The following is a 15,564-nucleotide window of genomic DNA, read 5'->3' on the forward strand; positions in this document are numbered from 1 at the left end:
ACAAATTTATCCCTATTGCGAGCTCAACTGTTAAAAAAAATATGCGAAAGTTCATAAGATGTTACAATAAACCTGAAAAAAGGTCAAGTTGCTTACAAAGTTGAACACTGTATCAAGTGCAAGAGAACCAGACAATGCAGCTAGATTAGTCTAAACGAAAAAAATCCAAGCTGATATGATTCAACGACTGTGTTGAAATTATACTTGTTAAAAACAGTAGATGTGAACCTGAAGTCAATGAGCTAAAATTGGGAGGTCATATTTTGTGGGGTAAGTATGCAAACAAACAAAGAAAACAGATGGAGGCTTATGGAAAGAGCTTCACCATCACGGCTGCCACTAACACTGTCTCCTGGGACCAGGGCCTTCGCCATCCTGATCCTGAGAGGAGTCCTGACTAAACCAGGTTAGATAGAGGGATCTTGATGACATCACTACCACTACCCACACCTAAACACCACCTGGGATGAAACAACACTGGACTTTAACAGCAGAAGCAATGATATGTCCAGCCCATTTCAATTAATGTCTCCTCTTTTCCGCAAAAAGGACAATTATTATCATCTTTGACTGTCAAACAACAGGAGGGTTTTCTTTTTAAAAACTGTCTACAGCTAAAGGAAAAGGGAACAAGGGATACTGTTAAAATGAAACTCTTATATAATATTTTACATTTCAAATGCTTTATCTGTTTTTCCTTCTTTTTTGTATCTTTAATCAAAAGTTAAAAGGATTTTTAATGGTGTGTTTGCTGTAGTACTAAGCAGGTTGAAATCTTTGTATACCTTGTTTTATGCTGTTTAATGCTGGACAGTGACTGGGTTATGTTAGCACCTTTAGCCCATATATTCCATCTAAATTAATACAACTGGAGTGAGGGAGCTACTAAGAGTTGGCGGGAGGTGGGCAGCCAACTCTAAGCTGGGAAGGGGTGGTTCCAGTGGTTTGTCTCTCTCTCGCCGACCAAAAGGGGAAAGCTGCTCCCAGCCCCATCACCCTTTTTCCTTTCTACTCCCCGGCATGGGTGTCAACTTTCCCTGACGCCGGTGGGTGCTTGTGCCCCCCCCCCCAGTCTCGGTCCCAACTCTACCCCTTCCCCACCCCCATTCCAACCCCTTCCCCAAAGTCCCTGCCCCAACTCCGCCCCCTATTGGACCCCTTCCCCAAATCCCTGCCCTGGCCCCACTTCTTCCCCAAGTGCGCTGCGATCCCCCTCCTCCCCAGCCGTGCAAAAAAGTGGTTTTGCGGCACAAGCGCTGGGAACTAGGGGGAAAAAGCGGGCACATGGCGCGCTCACGGGAGGAGACAGAGACAGAGCGGAGGTAGAGGCAAGTTGGGCAGGGGGGCGGGGTGGGGAGCTGCTGGTGGGTGCAAAGCACCCACCAATTTTTCCCCATGGGTGCTTCAGACCCAGAGTACCCGTGGAGTCAGTGCCTATGATCCCCAGGCCAGTCCTGTGGGTCCTGCTCTTGCCTCCATGTCTTTTTTACAGAGAATACTGGTTCCCAGAATATGTAGCAGAACAACATGTGGGGGCAGAAACAGATCAAGCCCCACTGTCTCACATCTTCCTCCACCCCTCACAGTTCCACTGCCCCTGGACCAAGGACAATGGAGAGTTGGTAACCTGAATGGTTCCTGTTCAAATGAGAGCACCCTAGAACAATGGGCTGGCTGATGCCTAGGAGATCTAGTTTGATCCAGCTTGTCTGCAGGGATGGGGAGAGGAACTATGGAGGCAGCAGGCGAAAAAGGTCCAGGTCCACAAAGGTACCCAGGCTCCTAACTTCCATTTAAAAATGTAGAAGGGACTCAAAGAGAGAGAGGCACATAACGAAGCAGGCTTTAGGAGGGAGAGGGAACCAGGAACTGTGGGACCAGTCAAAGCTGAAGGAAGCTGACTGCAGAGGTCAGAGAGACACTCTGATTCGGAACAGAAGCCCAGAGCTGGAGAAGTGCATCCCAGCAGAAGGTACCGGGAACCTAGAAAAGGCACAGACCTAAATTCCAAAGAATGCTCAGGAGTGGTGAGGAAATTTAGGCAGGGAATGGCAAAAGGGGTTTCTTATTTTATACGGATTGAAGTCAGGCTAACCAGCCCACAGCTAGGTCATTATGCTTGCCCTTTTTGAATCTTGGCACAACATTAGCACTTTTCCCTGGTCTTCCATTATTAAATATTAACATTAGTGCCAGAGATCTCCTCAGCCAACTCCTTAGGACTCCTGTGTGCAAGTTAACCAGGCCTGATTTAAAAATGATTATCCCTTGTAGATGTTTTTCAACATCCTCCTCAGTTACTAATGGACTAGAGGTACTTCTTCATCCTCTCATGATACGAGTACATCATCCTGTATATCCAATGCACAGCAGAAATACTTATTAAAATTGATAAGACTGATGCAGGAAAGGCAGAAGTATTTCATATTTCCATTTAATAATGAGCCTGTACCATTGCTAGGATTTGTTTTGTTCCTAATATACTTTAAAACAAATCATTTTCATTTGTGAGGATCCATGGCTCCCCAGGCAACCTCCATATCCTAGGTGTCGTACAGGAGCCCATGAGTAACTGGTGGGTTGAGTGGCTACTTGAACTCCAGACCCACCAAAGGTCCCACACACAGAAGTTCTGAGTCGAGGAGCGCCCGGCCCCACGACTGGTCCAGCTGAGCTATTTTAGTCAGAAGCAGGCACAGGAAGTTGTCCGTGCAACTGGGTGAATTCTAGGCTGGCTGATACACTGGACCCTGCCTTCTCACCTGACTCCTGAGCCCTGCTTTCCCAACTTATCTCTGATTCCGGCTTCCCTATCTTGCTCCTGGTTCCTGCTTTCCTGACCTGTTCCTGGTTCTTGCCTGACTCTTGGTTTGCCTCCCAACTCCAACTCTGACCCTTGGCATGACTCCTGACTCTGACTCAGGCTCTGACTCTTGGCTTGGGTTACTAATTTCCTATGCTGTCTCTTGCTCCAATCACTAGATATGATTGCTCAAGCCCCAGTCATGATATTATTGTCCTTAGCCTGGCCAGCCATGCATTTTTCCCTAATGACCTTCACTTCCCTTATCAATTTTCCACACTTTGTAACTTCCAATTGATATTGATTGCTATCTATTTTGCCTTTTTCCCATTTGTTATATGTTGCTTTTTTATTCTAACTGTGGCCTTCACATTGCCACTGAACCAGGACGGGGCTTTTACCCACACTTGTCCTCTTTCTTGATTGTAGAATTGTATCTTTTTGGTAAGCTTGTAAAAACTCTAATTTTTGTTCCCCTTTTCCATCTAACTTAGTCCACCCCTATGACGTAACACATAAGTTTCCTCAGATTTGGGAAATTAACCCTTTTGAAGCACAAAGCACTTATATATATATTTTACTGATTGGGACTGTTTATCCCGATGACTGATCCCTAGGAAACCACCAACTTTCAGTTTAGTGATTAATCCATCTTTACCATGATGAGTTCCAGACCAGTTACCTTGTGTTGAGTGCAATACCTTTTGTGTTGAAAAATCATCATCTATAAGTTTTAGAAAATTGGATGTTTTACTACTGACTGCATAAGACCTCTAGCATGTATCTCCCAAACTGAAGTCTCGCAACACAGCTTTCAGCAGAGTTAGTTTGAGTCAGTATTTGGATAGGAGACCTCAAAAAACCCATAGATATTGCAAGAAGCAGTGATGATGATTTAGTACTGGCCCAAAGCCCCAGCATGGTGGAATGGGGCACTATGCAGCACAATGCAAAAAACCGAGCACTTGTCTACTTGCAATCATTAAAAACCCTATTGTATTATTCATAAGAGGTGCATTTACCTCAGTGTCCTTTGCAAATTCCAATACGGGTAAGTTGTATTCTGCCCACCTACACAATGCACTTCAGTTTCAGACTGGATATGATGTTCTTCACTTCCCATTCTTAACTTTTGTGGACCGCTGCTATGTCATGTTTAACCCCAGAACCTGTCATGTTTAATCCCAGAAGGGGCTGCATTTCAATGGTAGCTGAGATGATTAGCCAATGCAGTTTGAAATGCACTCAGGGATACCTTGTGACAAAAGGTGCTATATAAGGGTAAGATACTCTTATCCTGAGTTTCTAGGCATGCTGATGAGGTGGTGTGCTCAGCACTGGGAGGGAAGGTCCCCCTACAGGATTGAGTCTAAGCCCAGTGGAAGTCAATGGGAATCTTTCCACGGACTTTAGATCAGGCCGCCACATGATTAGCCCTCTATAAATCCCTTCTGGCACACAAAAAGAATGGTGTTTGTGGGCTCTATGAAGAGCTGATAGTCAGTCCTGCTGCACCACAACAAAGGCAATGCCTTTTAGAAAGGGAAGGAAGGAAGCAGGTGTATAAGGGGGGGAAATGGAGAAGACCTTTAGAGTTGCAAGGGAAGCGAGTTAAACAATACTGTACTGAAGAAGGAAAGCAACAACATTTTACAGCCATCTTATTTTCATGCATGCTATCCATTCCCAAATGTTTAATGTAAATAAAATAGGACATCCCTACTGTTATATAAGAATACATACCTATCACTACCCATGCATTTAGCATTCTCTTCAAGTAGCAACTATTTGGCAGGGCTCCTTTTAAATTTTAAATTGTGTTTGTGATTTACAAGCAAGAGAGCCTGCATTTTACACGGTGTCTTTCCAACAGTATGTTAAATCCCATCGGCCAAATTCACCAGTGGCACAAGGGGTTCAACTCTAACAAAGGCAATGGGGTTGCGCCCACTGACACTAGTGGTGAACTGGCATTATGTGTTTATTTTTCATTTTTATTTCAGTAGTGAATTTTTATGTTATTGAAAAGGAAAAAGAAAAAAAAAAAAAGCACATACCACCACCAGGGGGAGGGAAAGCAATTACTTCCAAGCTTTGAAATGTTTTCCTTAGTATGTGTTTTTACCTAGTTCTCTTCATAATGCAGTGGATCAGAACAGGAACACATTTCATTTTTCTTCATCAGAAGAGATGAGAAGCTAACTACTGACACTGAAGTTGCACATACAAAAGTAGAGGCAGTCATGACATCCACGAAGTGGCTATATATCAGCCAATATCAAAGAATTCAGGTTCCATTCCACTGTGGACAGCTATAGCATCATGCAGGATATGTGAAATCACACAATGCTTGAGTGCTCTACAATGCCCAGCCACAAATGGGTGGGATATGGCTGGAATTTCAGATTTAAATATGTACTTTCTTGCAGTTTTCAGGGAAGAAGGTAGAGAGGGAGTTATGATTTAATTTTCTGTATTAAATTATATATATTGTTATGTCCTTGTCACTTCTCCTGACCCAGAGTCATGGTACTAAACCCATCTAGATTTATATGTATACTAAACATTATTCCCAATATACCTCTCCAGTGCATACTGCAGTAGTTCTTCGGGATTCACTGATGTATGTGCAGTGAATGAATCTAAACAATGGTATATATTCCACACAATGAATCTATAAAACTGAATGCAAAGTAAAAATCCTTAAGAGAAGTGGTTTCCATGCTTGAGCATTAATGAGAATGGCACTGGTGGTCTCAGACTCATGAAATATAAATGTGTATAGGGCTTGGCTTTATTAGTAGCTTTGAGGGTTTGATGGCTGTAACTCTTGTCATTCCACAGACAGCTCTGCAAACAGAGGGGTCAGGGGCAGCGGATGCAAGTCAGATTAGCGTAGTCTGCTGAGTCAATGACAGAAATTATTCCAGCCAGCGACTGTGATTTGCAAAGAACATTAAAAGCTGATGCAGACATGAAAAGGGACTACTGCTTTAAAGCCTATTACTCTCTGAGAGTTAACATTAGATATTCCTAATGCTGCTTTTTGGAGTACCAAGGGAAGAGGAGCTTTTGTAGTTGTCCATCACTGGACAGTATCTCCCCAACTGAGGAACAAGGATTCATGCAGATTATTTTATCCTCACATTGTCTTTCCCCTTCCACATTTATACAGAACCCTTCCATTCCAAGCTCCCGAGGAGCTTCCTCCAAAGGCCAGTCAATGAATTCCTTAAAAATATTATATTCATATGTACACACAGTGTACACAGAGAGAAAGGAGGCACAGTAAGAGAATACTGTTTATTTCTATAAAGATAAAAAGGAATAGTAATCTCCTTCAGCCATCAGGGTACTGTAAAAGTTCACCTCCTGCATCCTGCCTTTGATTTTCTCCTGAACCCAATTCATCTATTCATCTTTTGTTGGCTAATTCCAAGCATTTTTTCCTCAGGCCGGCAGGCTGGCATGGATAACTAACAGCTGCCAGTATTTCTCATTGCTATTGGTTAAGAAACACACTAAGGTTAGATGCCTGGTTCCATCCCACCCTAGGTGCTGAATACATTAACTTTCCAGCATACTCAGCCTTTGGCAGTCTGAATCTCTCTCTCAGCCTGCATTTCTCCTTTGCATTTCTCCTTGGAAAGATTAACTACCCCAGGAGCGAGTCCATGAAAATTAAAGAAACAGATGACAGATTTTAGAGACTGGTCATCATGGAAAAATGGCAAATTTTACAATGGGCCCCAGGTTAAGGGCAAAAGCCTTTATGAAGGCAAAGGCATTTACTACGTAGTGTGAGTTATCTCACTTCTAAACATCATTCTCCAAATAGTGAAAAACAAAAAACAAAAGAAAATGACATTTCTTTCTCTCTCCTGGTGGTGCGTATTAGCCATAGAAACGCTTATTTAACCACTCAGCATCACCTGTGGATTTTTTCTGACATTAAAGTCCACTTCAGACAGTAGAGGCACTGGGAACCACAAGATCAAACAGATTCAAGGGAGGAAAAGGATGCAGATAGAAAAGTTAATTGAGAAGGAGAAAATCATTCTTATAATGCCAGTCGTACCTGTTGGTCAGTTGGTAGAGCGACAAACCTGCCATTCCAGGTTCTTGCATCTAACACTTACAAGTCAAAAATGCCAGAGAGAATTCCGTAGCATTCAAAAAGTTACCTAAGACTCTTAATCTTAATGGATTTGCCTTCTTGAGTTCCTAAAATTTGTTCCAAACACTAAAATCTAAAAGAAAAGACAAAACTGAAAGCAGACCTGTGGATTCTGGCTTTGGTTATGTTAGCTTGGGATTCTTATTTTCTTGTGACAGTTGTTTTTAAATGCTTTCAGAGTTTAAGTGAAGTCTCAATTTTCAGGAAGCAAAGAGAAACGAGATATATAATCAATGCTTTTCTTCTGTTCACCTTTTCGCTTCTAGATGGGACTAAATGCCCCTGCACTTTTATTGGCAAAGCAAGGCAGGTAATAACTGTGAATAAGAAACCTATTCTTAGAAGTACTGGCTCTTTCTCAAGTAAAGTACCACTACAGCATGAATGACTCAATCATCTACTGAAGAGCTATTACTTGCAGTGATGAAGCAATGTTAATTGGATAATGGCCTGCTGCCAGCTAATATTGGCATGACCTACAATACCCTTGGCTGACAGCCACGTATGTCTCTCTATCACACCTTATTTTTTGTAATCTGGATGGGAAGTGGAAGCCATTAAAAAAAACTCCCAAGTGATATTTAACTTCTTATTGTGAATTAAAAGCTTAATTAAGTGCCTTGTTAAAGGAAGAAGACCAGTTCCTGTGATTAAATAAAACACAACAGTTAGGGATATGAATAATTTTAGAAACTTAATATTTTCCAAGAAAAGAATTAATTAGGTTCACTTTTAACAAGAGCTGCTAGGATAAGAACCTAACAGAAAACTACTGAAAAACAGGACAGTAAAAAATAAATGTACAATTTTTGGAGAACAAATAAAATCAAGTGAGAGGAAAACTTCTATAAAATTAACATTCATAGACGTGGTTCTTAATAATTCTACTTTGCAACAATCTATGGATTTATTACATGCTCATTTTTCTAAGGGTTGTCTATATGCAAATTAACTAATGGTGTTATCTGAAATCAATTTAGTTGGACCAATGTAAAAGGCTGTGTGGATACTCTTGAGTTGATATAAAAATAGCCTGTACTAATTTGGCTTAAGTTGATTAGGAAAAGGTTTAAACTAAACCAAAATAAGCTACACTTAAAGCAACATAAGAGCATATAACACAATGGTTTGCACTGGTTTAAAAAACAATTTCAATTAAACCAGTTCCACTTTCTGTGGGTAGGCAAGGTATGATATTTCATTAATTTCAATATGGTAGAAATGAATGGATTTTTTAAAAAACACAAATGATTTTAAATCAGTCCATCCATTGTTTAAACTAGACAACCATTATAAATTTGAGAAGGGTCCAGATGACCTAATTCCAGCTTCTAAACAGAAAACAAATCTGCAACTTAGTCTTCAAAGGAAGATTTATTTTTTGGATAGTTAAAAATAAGCTTCTGTTTAATAAAACAAAACCAAACAACCCAACTCAGATGAGCTAAGTATTAACAGTAGGTAAGTATGTTGGCAACTGATTTTATGCTTTTCTGTACACCAGTGCAACATTTAAGCCTTCACTGGACACTAACTCCTATTTTTATGATTTCACATTTATGATAGCACAAAGAGAACCTAAAACTTGATGCTTGTGTGGCTGGTTTAGAAATATTTTTGTTATATTACAAGTGCTTCTTACCCTTTAGTGAGTTTTTGAGCCATCAGGGCTATTTAAAAAGGATAACTTAAGGGTACTTTTGTTCTTGTGGTACCAACTATATCTCAAAGTAAATTAGCCTTTTCTAAAAACATTACAGCATTAAGTGTTTATAGAAAACCTCTGAGTCTGAAAAGTTTCTTTGCCTAGGATACAGGTATTACCTAGTGAACTAGAAGGACTACAAAATTATCATAATAAATGTGTAATTAAATGCTTTGTCATATTTTCCTGACCCCTCTTGCAAAATTTGAAGGTTTTTTGATTCTGCTAAAGGAAGCAAGAAGCCCAGGCAGCCATCTTTGATGATGGCATACAGCTTCAAACATATAAAGTATAGGAGTCTATCAAAACAGCCAGATTAGAACAGCCAACAAAAGTAGAGAAATCTGCATATGCACCCTATAGTAACTGAGAAATTACTGTACTGTGATTATGCATATCCTTGTGCTCCAATTGGTTAAAAATGGTTGTTAGACAATTAAAGAATTTACATACATATATTTATTCAAATAAACCAGTGATTGAACAAATCAGACCTCTTAGCCTGTCAGCACAGGGATTTACATATGTAAGAAACAAGTACCTATACCGTATCCCTGCTCTGACTGAAATAGCATTATCTCAGTCCATCTAAAAGAAGTAAAACCCTGTTGCCATGTAATAAATCTACGTCAATGAAAAACTAACACCACTTATCCCTTACATAGTACTTTATATTTTCAGACCACTGAAAAGTATTAAAAGCCAGATTCTCTGCTGGTATAATTCCACTGACTTCAATGGAGTACGGTAGCAGAGAATTTAGTCCTAAATCGCTACAGCTGTTTTGCATTTTGCTTATTTTTTTTAAGTAACTGTCTCATATTAACCTGAAAATAATGCTTATACTATTTATTTTAATGGTGATTGTACATAATAGAAATCATGTATGGCTAGAATGATGTTACTTATGTGGAAGGAATAGTCTTTATATTTTAACAGCCGTGTCACTAGGTATGTTTCATATCTCTCTTGTAAAAAACTACCAAAAGTTGCTTTGCAATAAAGAGACTGCATACATCACTAAGTTAAATAGGTTTTTCCGTAGTAAGATTATTAACTAACATTGTGTAGAAACATAATGCAGGTACTAGTGTGTCCTATATGATATGAATAAAATCTTAACGAAATGGCACTGGACTACAGCTTATTTATGATGAATTATTTTTTACCCCATTTTATTTTTAGTTTTCAAAGTCACGTTGAAATTAATCAGGTACTTGCATCATCTATTTCAATCAAGCTGTGTGTAAATCAGCATAACCGGCAATAATACGGTATAGAAATATAATGAATAGCAAGACTATTCTAATCTCTGACAAGGTTTAAGTGACAACTGTACTGCTCAAGGTGCAGCTTTTTGACTGCCTTAAAACACAAAGGTGATGTACAACTAAACATGCTTTAAGGTCAATTTAAACCTTCAAAAGCCAAGAAATTTAGAGACAACCTAAAAAATATATTTTAAAGACAAGAGCTAAGAAGTTAGACACAAAATTATCTGAAGGAGCCAGAGGCAAAGGGGCATTCAACACATAACTGACTGAAGTTTACTGTTTTAGTTTCAGGACGCATGAAGTTACATTCACTGACTTCCACTGTTATTCATTAATTTGTACCATGATGTAACATCAAAGCTACAGTATTATTGTTGTTAATAATTGTTTTAATATCAACAATAAATGGTGCCTCAGTAGAGCCAGCCCACAGGGAATCAGGTATGTAGAAATTTTATGTAAATGGCCTTATTTTAAAAATGTTATTTTAATTCCAATGGGTATAAAGTAATTAATGTTGAAACAATTTATTAGTCTCTTATCAGACCCTAGAACACCATTTACCTACCGATCAGGTAACTTCATGCTCCTCTGACACTCCACAGATAACATCTTTACTACCATTGCATGCCTGTACAAGAGAGCAAGAAGACATAGCAGCCCCAGTGCACCAGGTGAGTTACCTGGCATAGTGTATGTTCACCACAAAGTAGTGGGAAGCAAAGTATTTTGTGACTCTGATGTGTCCAGGGGTTTCAGTCCAACATAACATATCCTCATGGCAAAGCCACAAGTAAGCCCTGTGTAGCTGTTAAGTCAGACTGATGCATGCTAGGGAATCACAATGTAGTGGGAGCCAGCAGGTGTTATTTCATGGGAAAACAACAAAAGGTAAGCTTTGCAGTGAGTTTGGTCTTTAATGCCCTCTGTCCATTGCTATTTGGGACATTCTGTATCTTTAACACCTACGAAATTATTTTCCGAAATAATTTGTTCAGCACATTTTTTCAGCATAAATCACGTGGCTTGAGGCAGTAAAATATCATACCAGTGATGAGCGGAAGGAAAAGGAAACAATGCTCAGCGAGAAATACAGGGAAAGGAACAAGAACCAAAATACTCACTGCTGAAACGGGGAGGGTGGCAATGAGACCCAAAATAATGCGACAATACAAATGATTTTTAAACAGTAACCCACTTTCTCAGAGCCAAATGGCCCTTTTAAATTTCCTGTCTAGAAAACCAGAAGAATATCAGGGTCCACATAACGTACTGAATGGTGCTATAGTCATTAAGTGACCTCTGTTTGGGTACTACTCTTTCAGCAGTGGCGAGAAAAGGAAGCTCAAACATTTTAAAGCTTTACTATAGTAACTGGTTTGAAATGCTGGCTGCTTTTTTCCAGCAGAGATGGCTCTGTGAATACGTTCATTCTTTAACTCTCAAGGGGCATCCAACAACTCAACCAACCAAAACAGTAAAAAGCAACAGTCACGTACAGTCAGATCCTAGAATCTGTGCTACATTTGGATTTATCTTTTAAGACCTTGATGGGTTAGCTGACTAGTAGCGAGTACACCATTACTGCCATGTAAGATGGGTTTGTTTTTATAACAGAGGAATAATGACATACTGTACCTCCTCTGGCAGGCTGACAACCAGGTCATTTTCCGTCTGCCCAACCAGTGCCTGCAAGAAGTATTCACTGCAAGCAGCCAGCACAGCCCGGTGGGCTCGAAACTCTTTCCCCTCCACAATCAAAGTCACATCACAGAGAATATCCTGCTTCCGCTGGTCATTTAGGCACAGGAGGATATTGGTACAATGGACTGTTGACTCATACACATACATGGGGGATTCAGTCTTCTCATCCACAGACATTCCGTTCACACCCTAAAATAGAAATAGCAACAATAAGGAGAGATATTGCTGAAGAGTTATTACAGCGATCACAATTTTAACAGCAAGAGCGAGACAACACCATAATTTGCGTCCTGCAAGATCTAGGCAGCAAACTGCTGAACTGCTGATCAGCACATTAATTATTAGTGTGAACAAAGAACTCAGAAAAGTTACTTGGAAAGACGTTTACATTACAAGCCTTTATTCTACCCCACTTTGTAGGCTCCCCCCACCCAATATAAAATCAAACTAGACTTCAGATTAGTCCACAAAATGTGTACAAATAAAAGACTACAAATAACTACTTAATTCTTTAATTGTTTAAGTAATTACACATAAAACTTTGGAAAATTAGAGGAAAAATAAAAACATGAGAATATTGGGTCTTCCACAGAGACAGCAGGTTTTGACCCTTGTCCTTCTGTTGTTGTGTTATGCCAAGAAGCCTGACATTTAAGTTGAGATGTATACATTCAGGTGAGCAGTGCTTTTGGAATTTACACTGAAAACCCAGGCTTAACTGAGAAGGAGCCGGGAGCTGTACGTGACAGAAAGAACCCACTTAACTATGATGATCTCATTTCTTATTGTCTCAATAACAGATCTAGTTATTTTTAAAGATCAATGGGGCTGTGTGAAAGACTTTCAGAGAATTTAGAATTAATTTATTACCAGGTTGAATTAATTTTATTACCAGGTTCCATGGCTGAAGCAATAAAAATTCATTCGCTGTTTAAGACATTTATGGAGAAAGCAAAAGTAGTTTCTATTTCTTATCTTTCCAAATTAAGAAACCAAGGTCCTAGTCTTTCAAGCTCATGTGTGGGAGAAATTCTGAGCCAGGGCAAAGCAGCAGTGAAGTCACTGAGGGGGCTTGTCTTCACTACCAGGATAAGTTGACTGAAGTTACGCTACTCCAGCTACAGAAACAACATAGCTGGAGTAGACGCAGCTTAGGTTGACTTACTGTGGTGTCTTCACTGCACTGCATCCACGGGAGATGCTCTCCAGTTGACTTACCTTACTCTTCTGGGGGAGCTGTAGTCCACCAGAGCGCGCTCTGCTGTCGATTTAGCAGGTCTACATTAGACCCACTAAATCAACACCCGCTGCATCAATTGCAGCAGTGTCAATCTCCCCAGTAGCGAAGACAAGACCAAGGTATCATGTGGGTGCAGAAGAGTTTGCCCCTGTCTAGAAATTTGTAGAACCATGGGTTAAATAATTTCTATTTATATGATGCATAATATCCACTGCAAGAGTGCAAACAGGGAGATTCCTGATCTGTTCCTGACATACAACTCCCTGCACATTTGAACAAAATTATTTTTTCTTCACTTACTTTCATCATCATCATCATCACTTGAGGGACCCCATGTGTAGCTGAATAATTTAAACAATTTATTCCCCACCCTTCCATAGCTTTATGGAGAGTTCTGTTTAGTACTGAAGTCAATCTTATTGTTTGCTTTGCTTTCTTGTTCTAATTTTTGTGGCAAGAAAAACAATGGAAATGTATTCTATGCTATGTTTAGCCTTGGCAGGCAGAATTTAATTTTAATTTTAATTTTTTGATAATTTCAATGGATAATATTGATCTTTATTGTTAAGCATTTTTTTAGATTATCAAATTAACAAATTAGTTAAATTAACAAATTACAAATTAGTTGTAGGAAATTATAGGGGAGAGGGAGGATCCAGACAAGAATAATTTACTGACATTAGACATAAAGATTCAAAAAGTTAAAGCTTTATAACCAATACAACACACATTGTCAACATCACATATCAAAATACACAAAGTATATATCCTTAAATAAAACTCTAATAAGTTCTCAAGAAGCAAATTTTATTTTTTACTTTGCCTATCTGTAAATTTCAATTATCATTGATATCATTGAAATTTTGTTGTTGTTGTTGGTTTGTGTGTGTACAGTGAAATCAACATTTAACGACAAAAATCTAATCCTTCCAAGCCTACCTATCAGGGAAGATTCAGAGTCATTACAGGTAGTGGTTACAAACCAATTGTTGATACAATATAGTTTACATTACAAATACCTGAATCTACAGTAGGAAACTGATGCAAAATTCCTCATTTGTTAAAAGCAGGTCTTTTAGACAATTTTTACTTGAATAATTATAGTTTTGTGTGCAAAAGATCCTATGCATTCAAAAATCTAGCAGGAAAAGGCTTCAAAATGGACCTGTTTTCTACACGTAAATGTATACTCACATTTTCAATCAAAGAATATTCCTCAACTCAACTAATTTTAGGAATTCATAAATTCCAAGTTCAGAAGGGATCATTGTGATAATCTACTCTGATTCTCCTGTATAACACAGTCCCTAGAACTTCCCCAAAGTAATTCTAGACCATATACATAGATGATATTCTGTCCGATTAGGGACAGCAGCAATGGATTAATAAAAATAAAGTTTTAGACTTCTGTAAAGCAGAGAGACCATGACTGAGATCTTGCTTCAATACAGACATCCAGATTGTTGACTCTGGAATCTCAGAACTACGGTGGGAATTCATAACGAAATGCTTATGACTATTTTACACTTACTGATGAAGGCCAAGATTCTCAACAGTAGGTGCCTAAGGTTAAACTCCTAAATAAGTGGCTAGATTTTCAGAAGTGCTAAATACCAGTCATCGCCCTCTCATTTGATTGTGTCTTTTTATAGGCATACACACAACTATCTATCTACAGTTGAGGGGTGTCATTTTGGTTTTCTGCAGTTTTACTTTTTCTTATGGGTTTGTGTTCTTAAATTGAGAAAATTTACACTCAAAAATTCTCATGAAGTGAGATTAATGATCAGAAATGATTGCAATCATTTTATTAGGATTATGGTAATGTAAAAGAGAAAATGATACTTAGCTCAGCCCACTCACAGCTTTCTGTATAACTGATCTTAGATACTCATGATAACGTAAAATAATGTTTTAAGTGGTCACTCATAAGTGGTGTGAAATGTAAGATTTTACAAGAAAAATCTAGTGGGAAAATCTGAAAGTTGCAAATGACAATTAAATGGAGAATGCATATTTTTTCAGGCAAATCTCATGTCTGTAATGTCTGAGATGATTCTGAAACTGTACCAGAAACTTGAAACCTGGCAGATAAAAAGAATCAACTATATTTTCAGTATTTAAAAAAAAAAAAAAAAGACACTTTGCCTTAAGTTGCAATCCGTTTAGTATAGTAATAGCACAATAAGCAAATATTTGTGTGAATCAAACACTGAATTCTTTGGTTACTAGTTAGTAATTTCCTTCTTTAACTATTGCTCTTATCAAATTTTTAAAAAATATTTATGATAAAGCTAGTGGAATGGTGAGAACATCACCATGTGTTTCCCCACTGGTTACTCAGCAAGCCTTTAACTAATAGGAAAAGTGTTGGCCTACGGAGGTCCCTGATTTGAATGCGACCTGTACTGATTGTCACCACCAGCCATTTCCACTGCAGCCAGTGGCTAGTAGGTGAAAAGAATTTGGGGTCTAAGCATAGTTTCTTGTACCCCAGACAGTTATTTGTTGCCATGTCCTATAGCAGTGGAAGTGGAGGGCCCAGGCAGCCTTTCTGTACCAAACCACCATGTTGGAGAGGGGAGGCAGAAAAGGCTCTTATTAATTCAAGTATTGTGTGAAGGCATCATCTGGCCCATATGAAGACAAAGATGACTATTT

At 38.9% G+C, this 15,564-nt stretch overlaps 1 protein-coding gene across 3 annotated transcripts in view; it reads right to left on the reverse strand.

Moving 5' to 3' along the window:
- Window positions 1–15,564, reverse strand: part of BACH2 (BTB domain and CNC homolog 2) — a 256,192-nt gene that overhangs the window by 55,907 nt on the left and 184,721 nt on the right. For all 3 annotated transcript variants that reach the window (XM_084623879.1, XM_084623880.1, XM_084623878.1), the window contains one exon: window positions 11,598–11,852. In XM_084623879.1, coding sequence (XP_084480005.1) covers window positions 11,598–11,840 — 243 coding nt within the window. In that variant the 5' untranslated portion in view covers window positions 11,841–11,852. The remainder of the gene's footprint in view (window positions 1–11,597; window positions 11,853–15,564) is intronic.

Source organism: Lepidochelys olivacea (assembly GCF_965140295.1).
Source record: "Lepidochelys olivacea isolate rLepOli2 genome assembly, chromosome: 3".
NCBI classification, from domain to species: domain Eukaryota; kingdom Metazoa; phylum Chordata; order Testudines; family Cheloniidae; genus Lepidochelys; species Lepidochelys olivacea.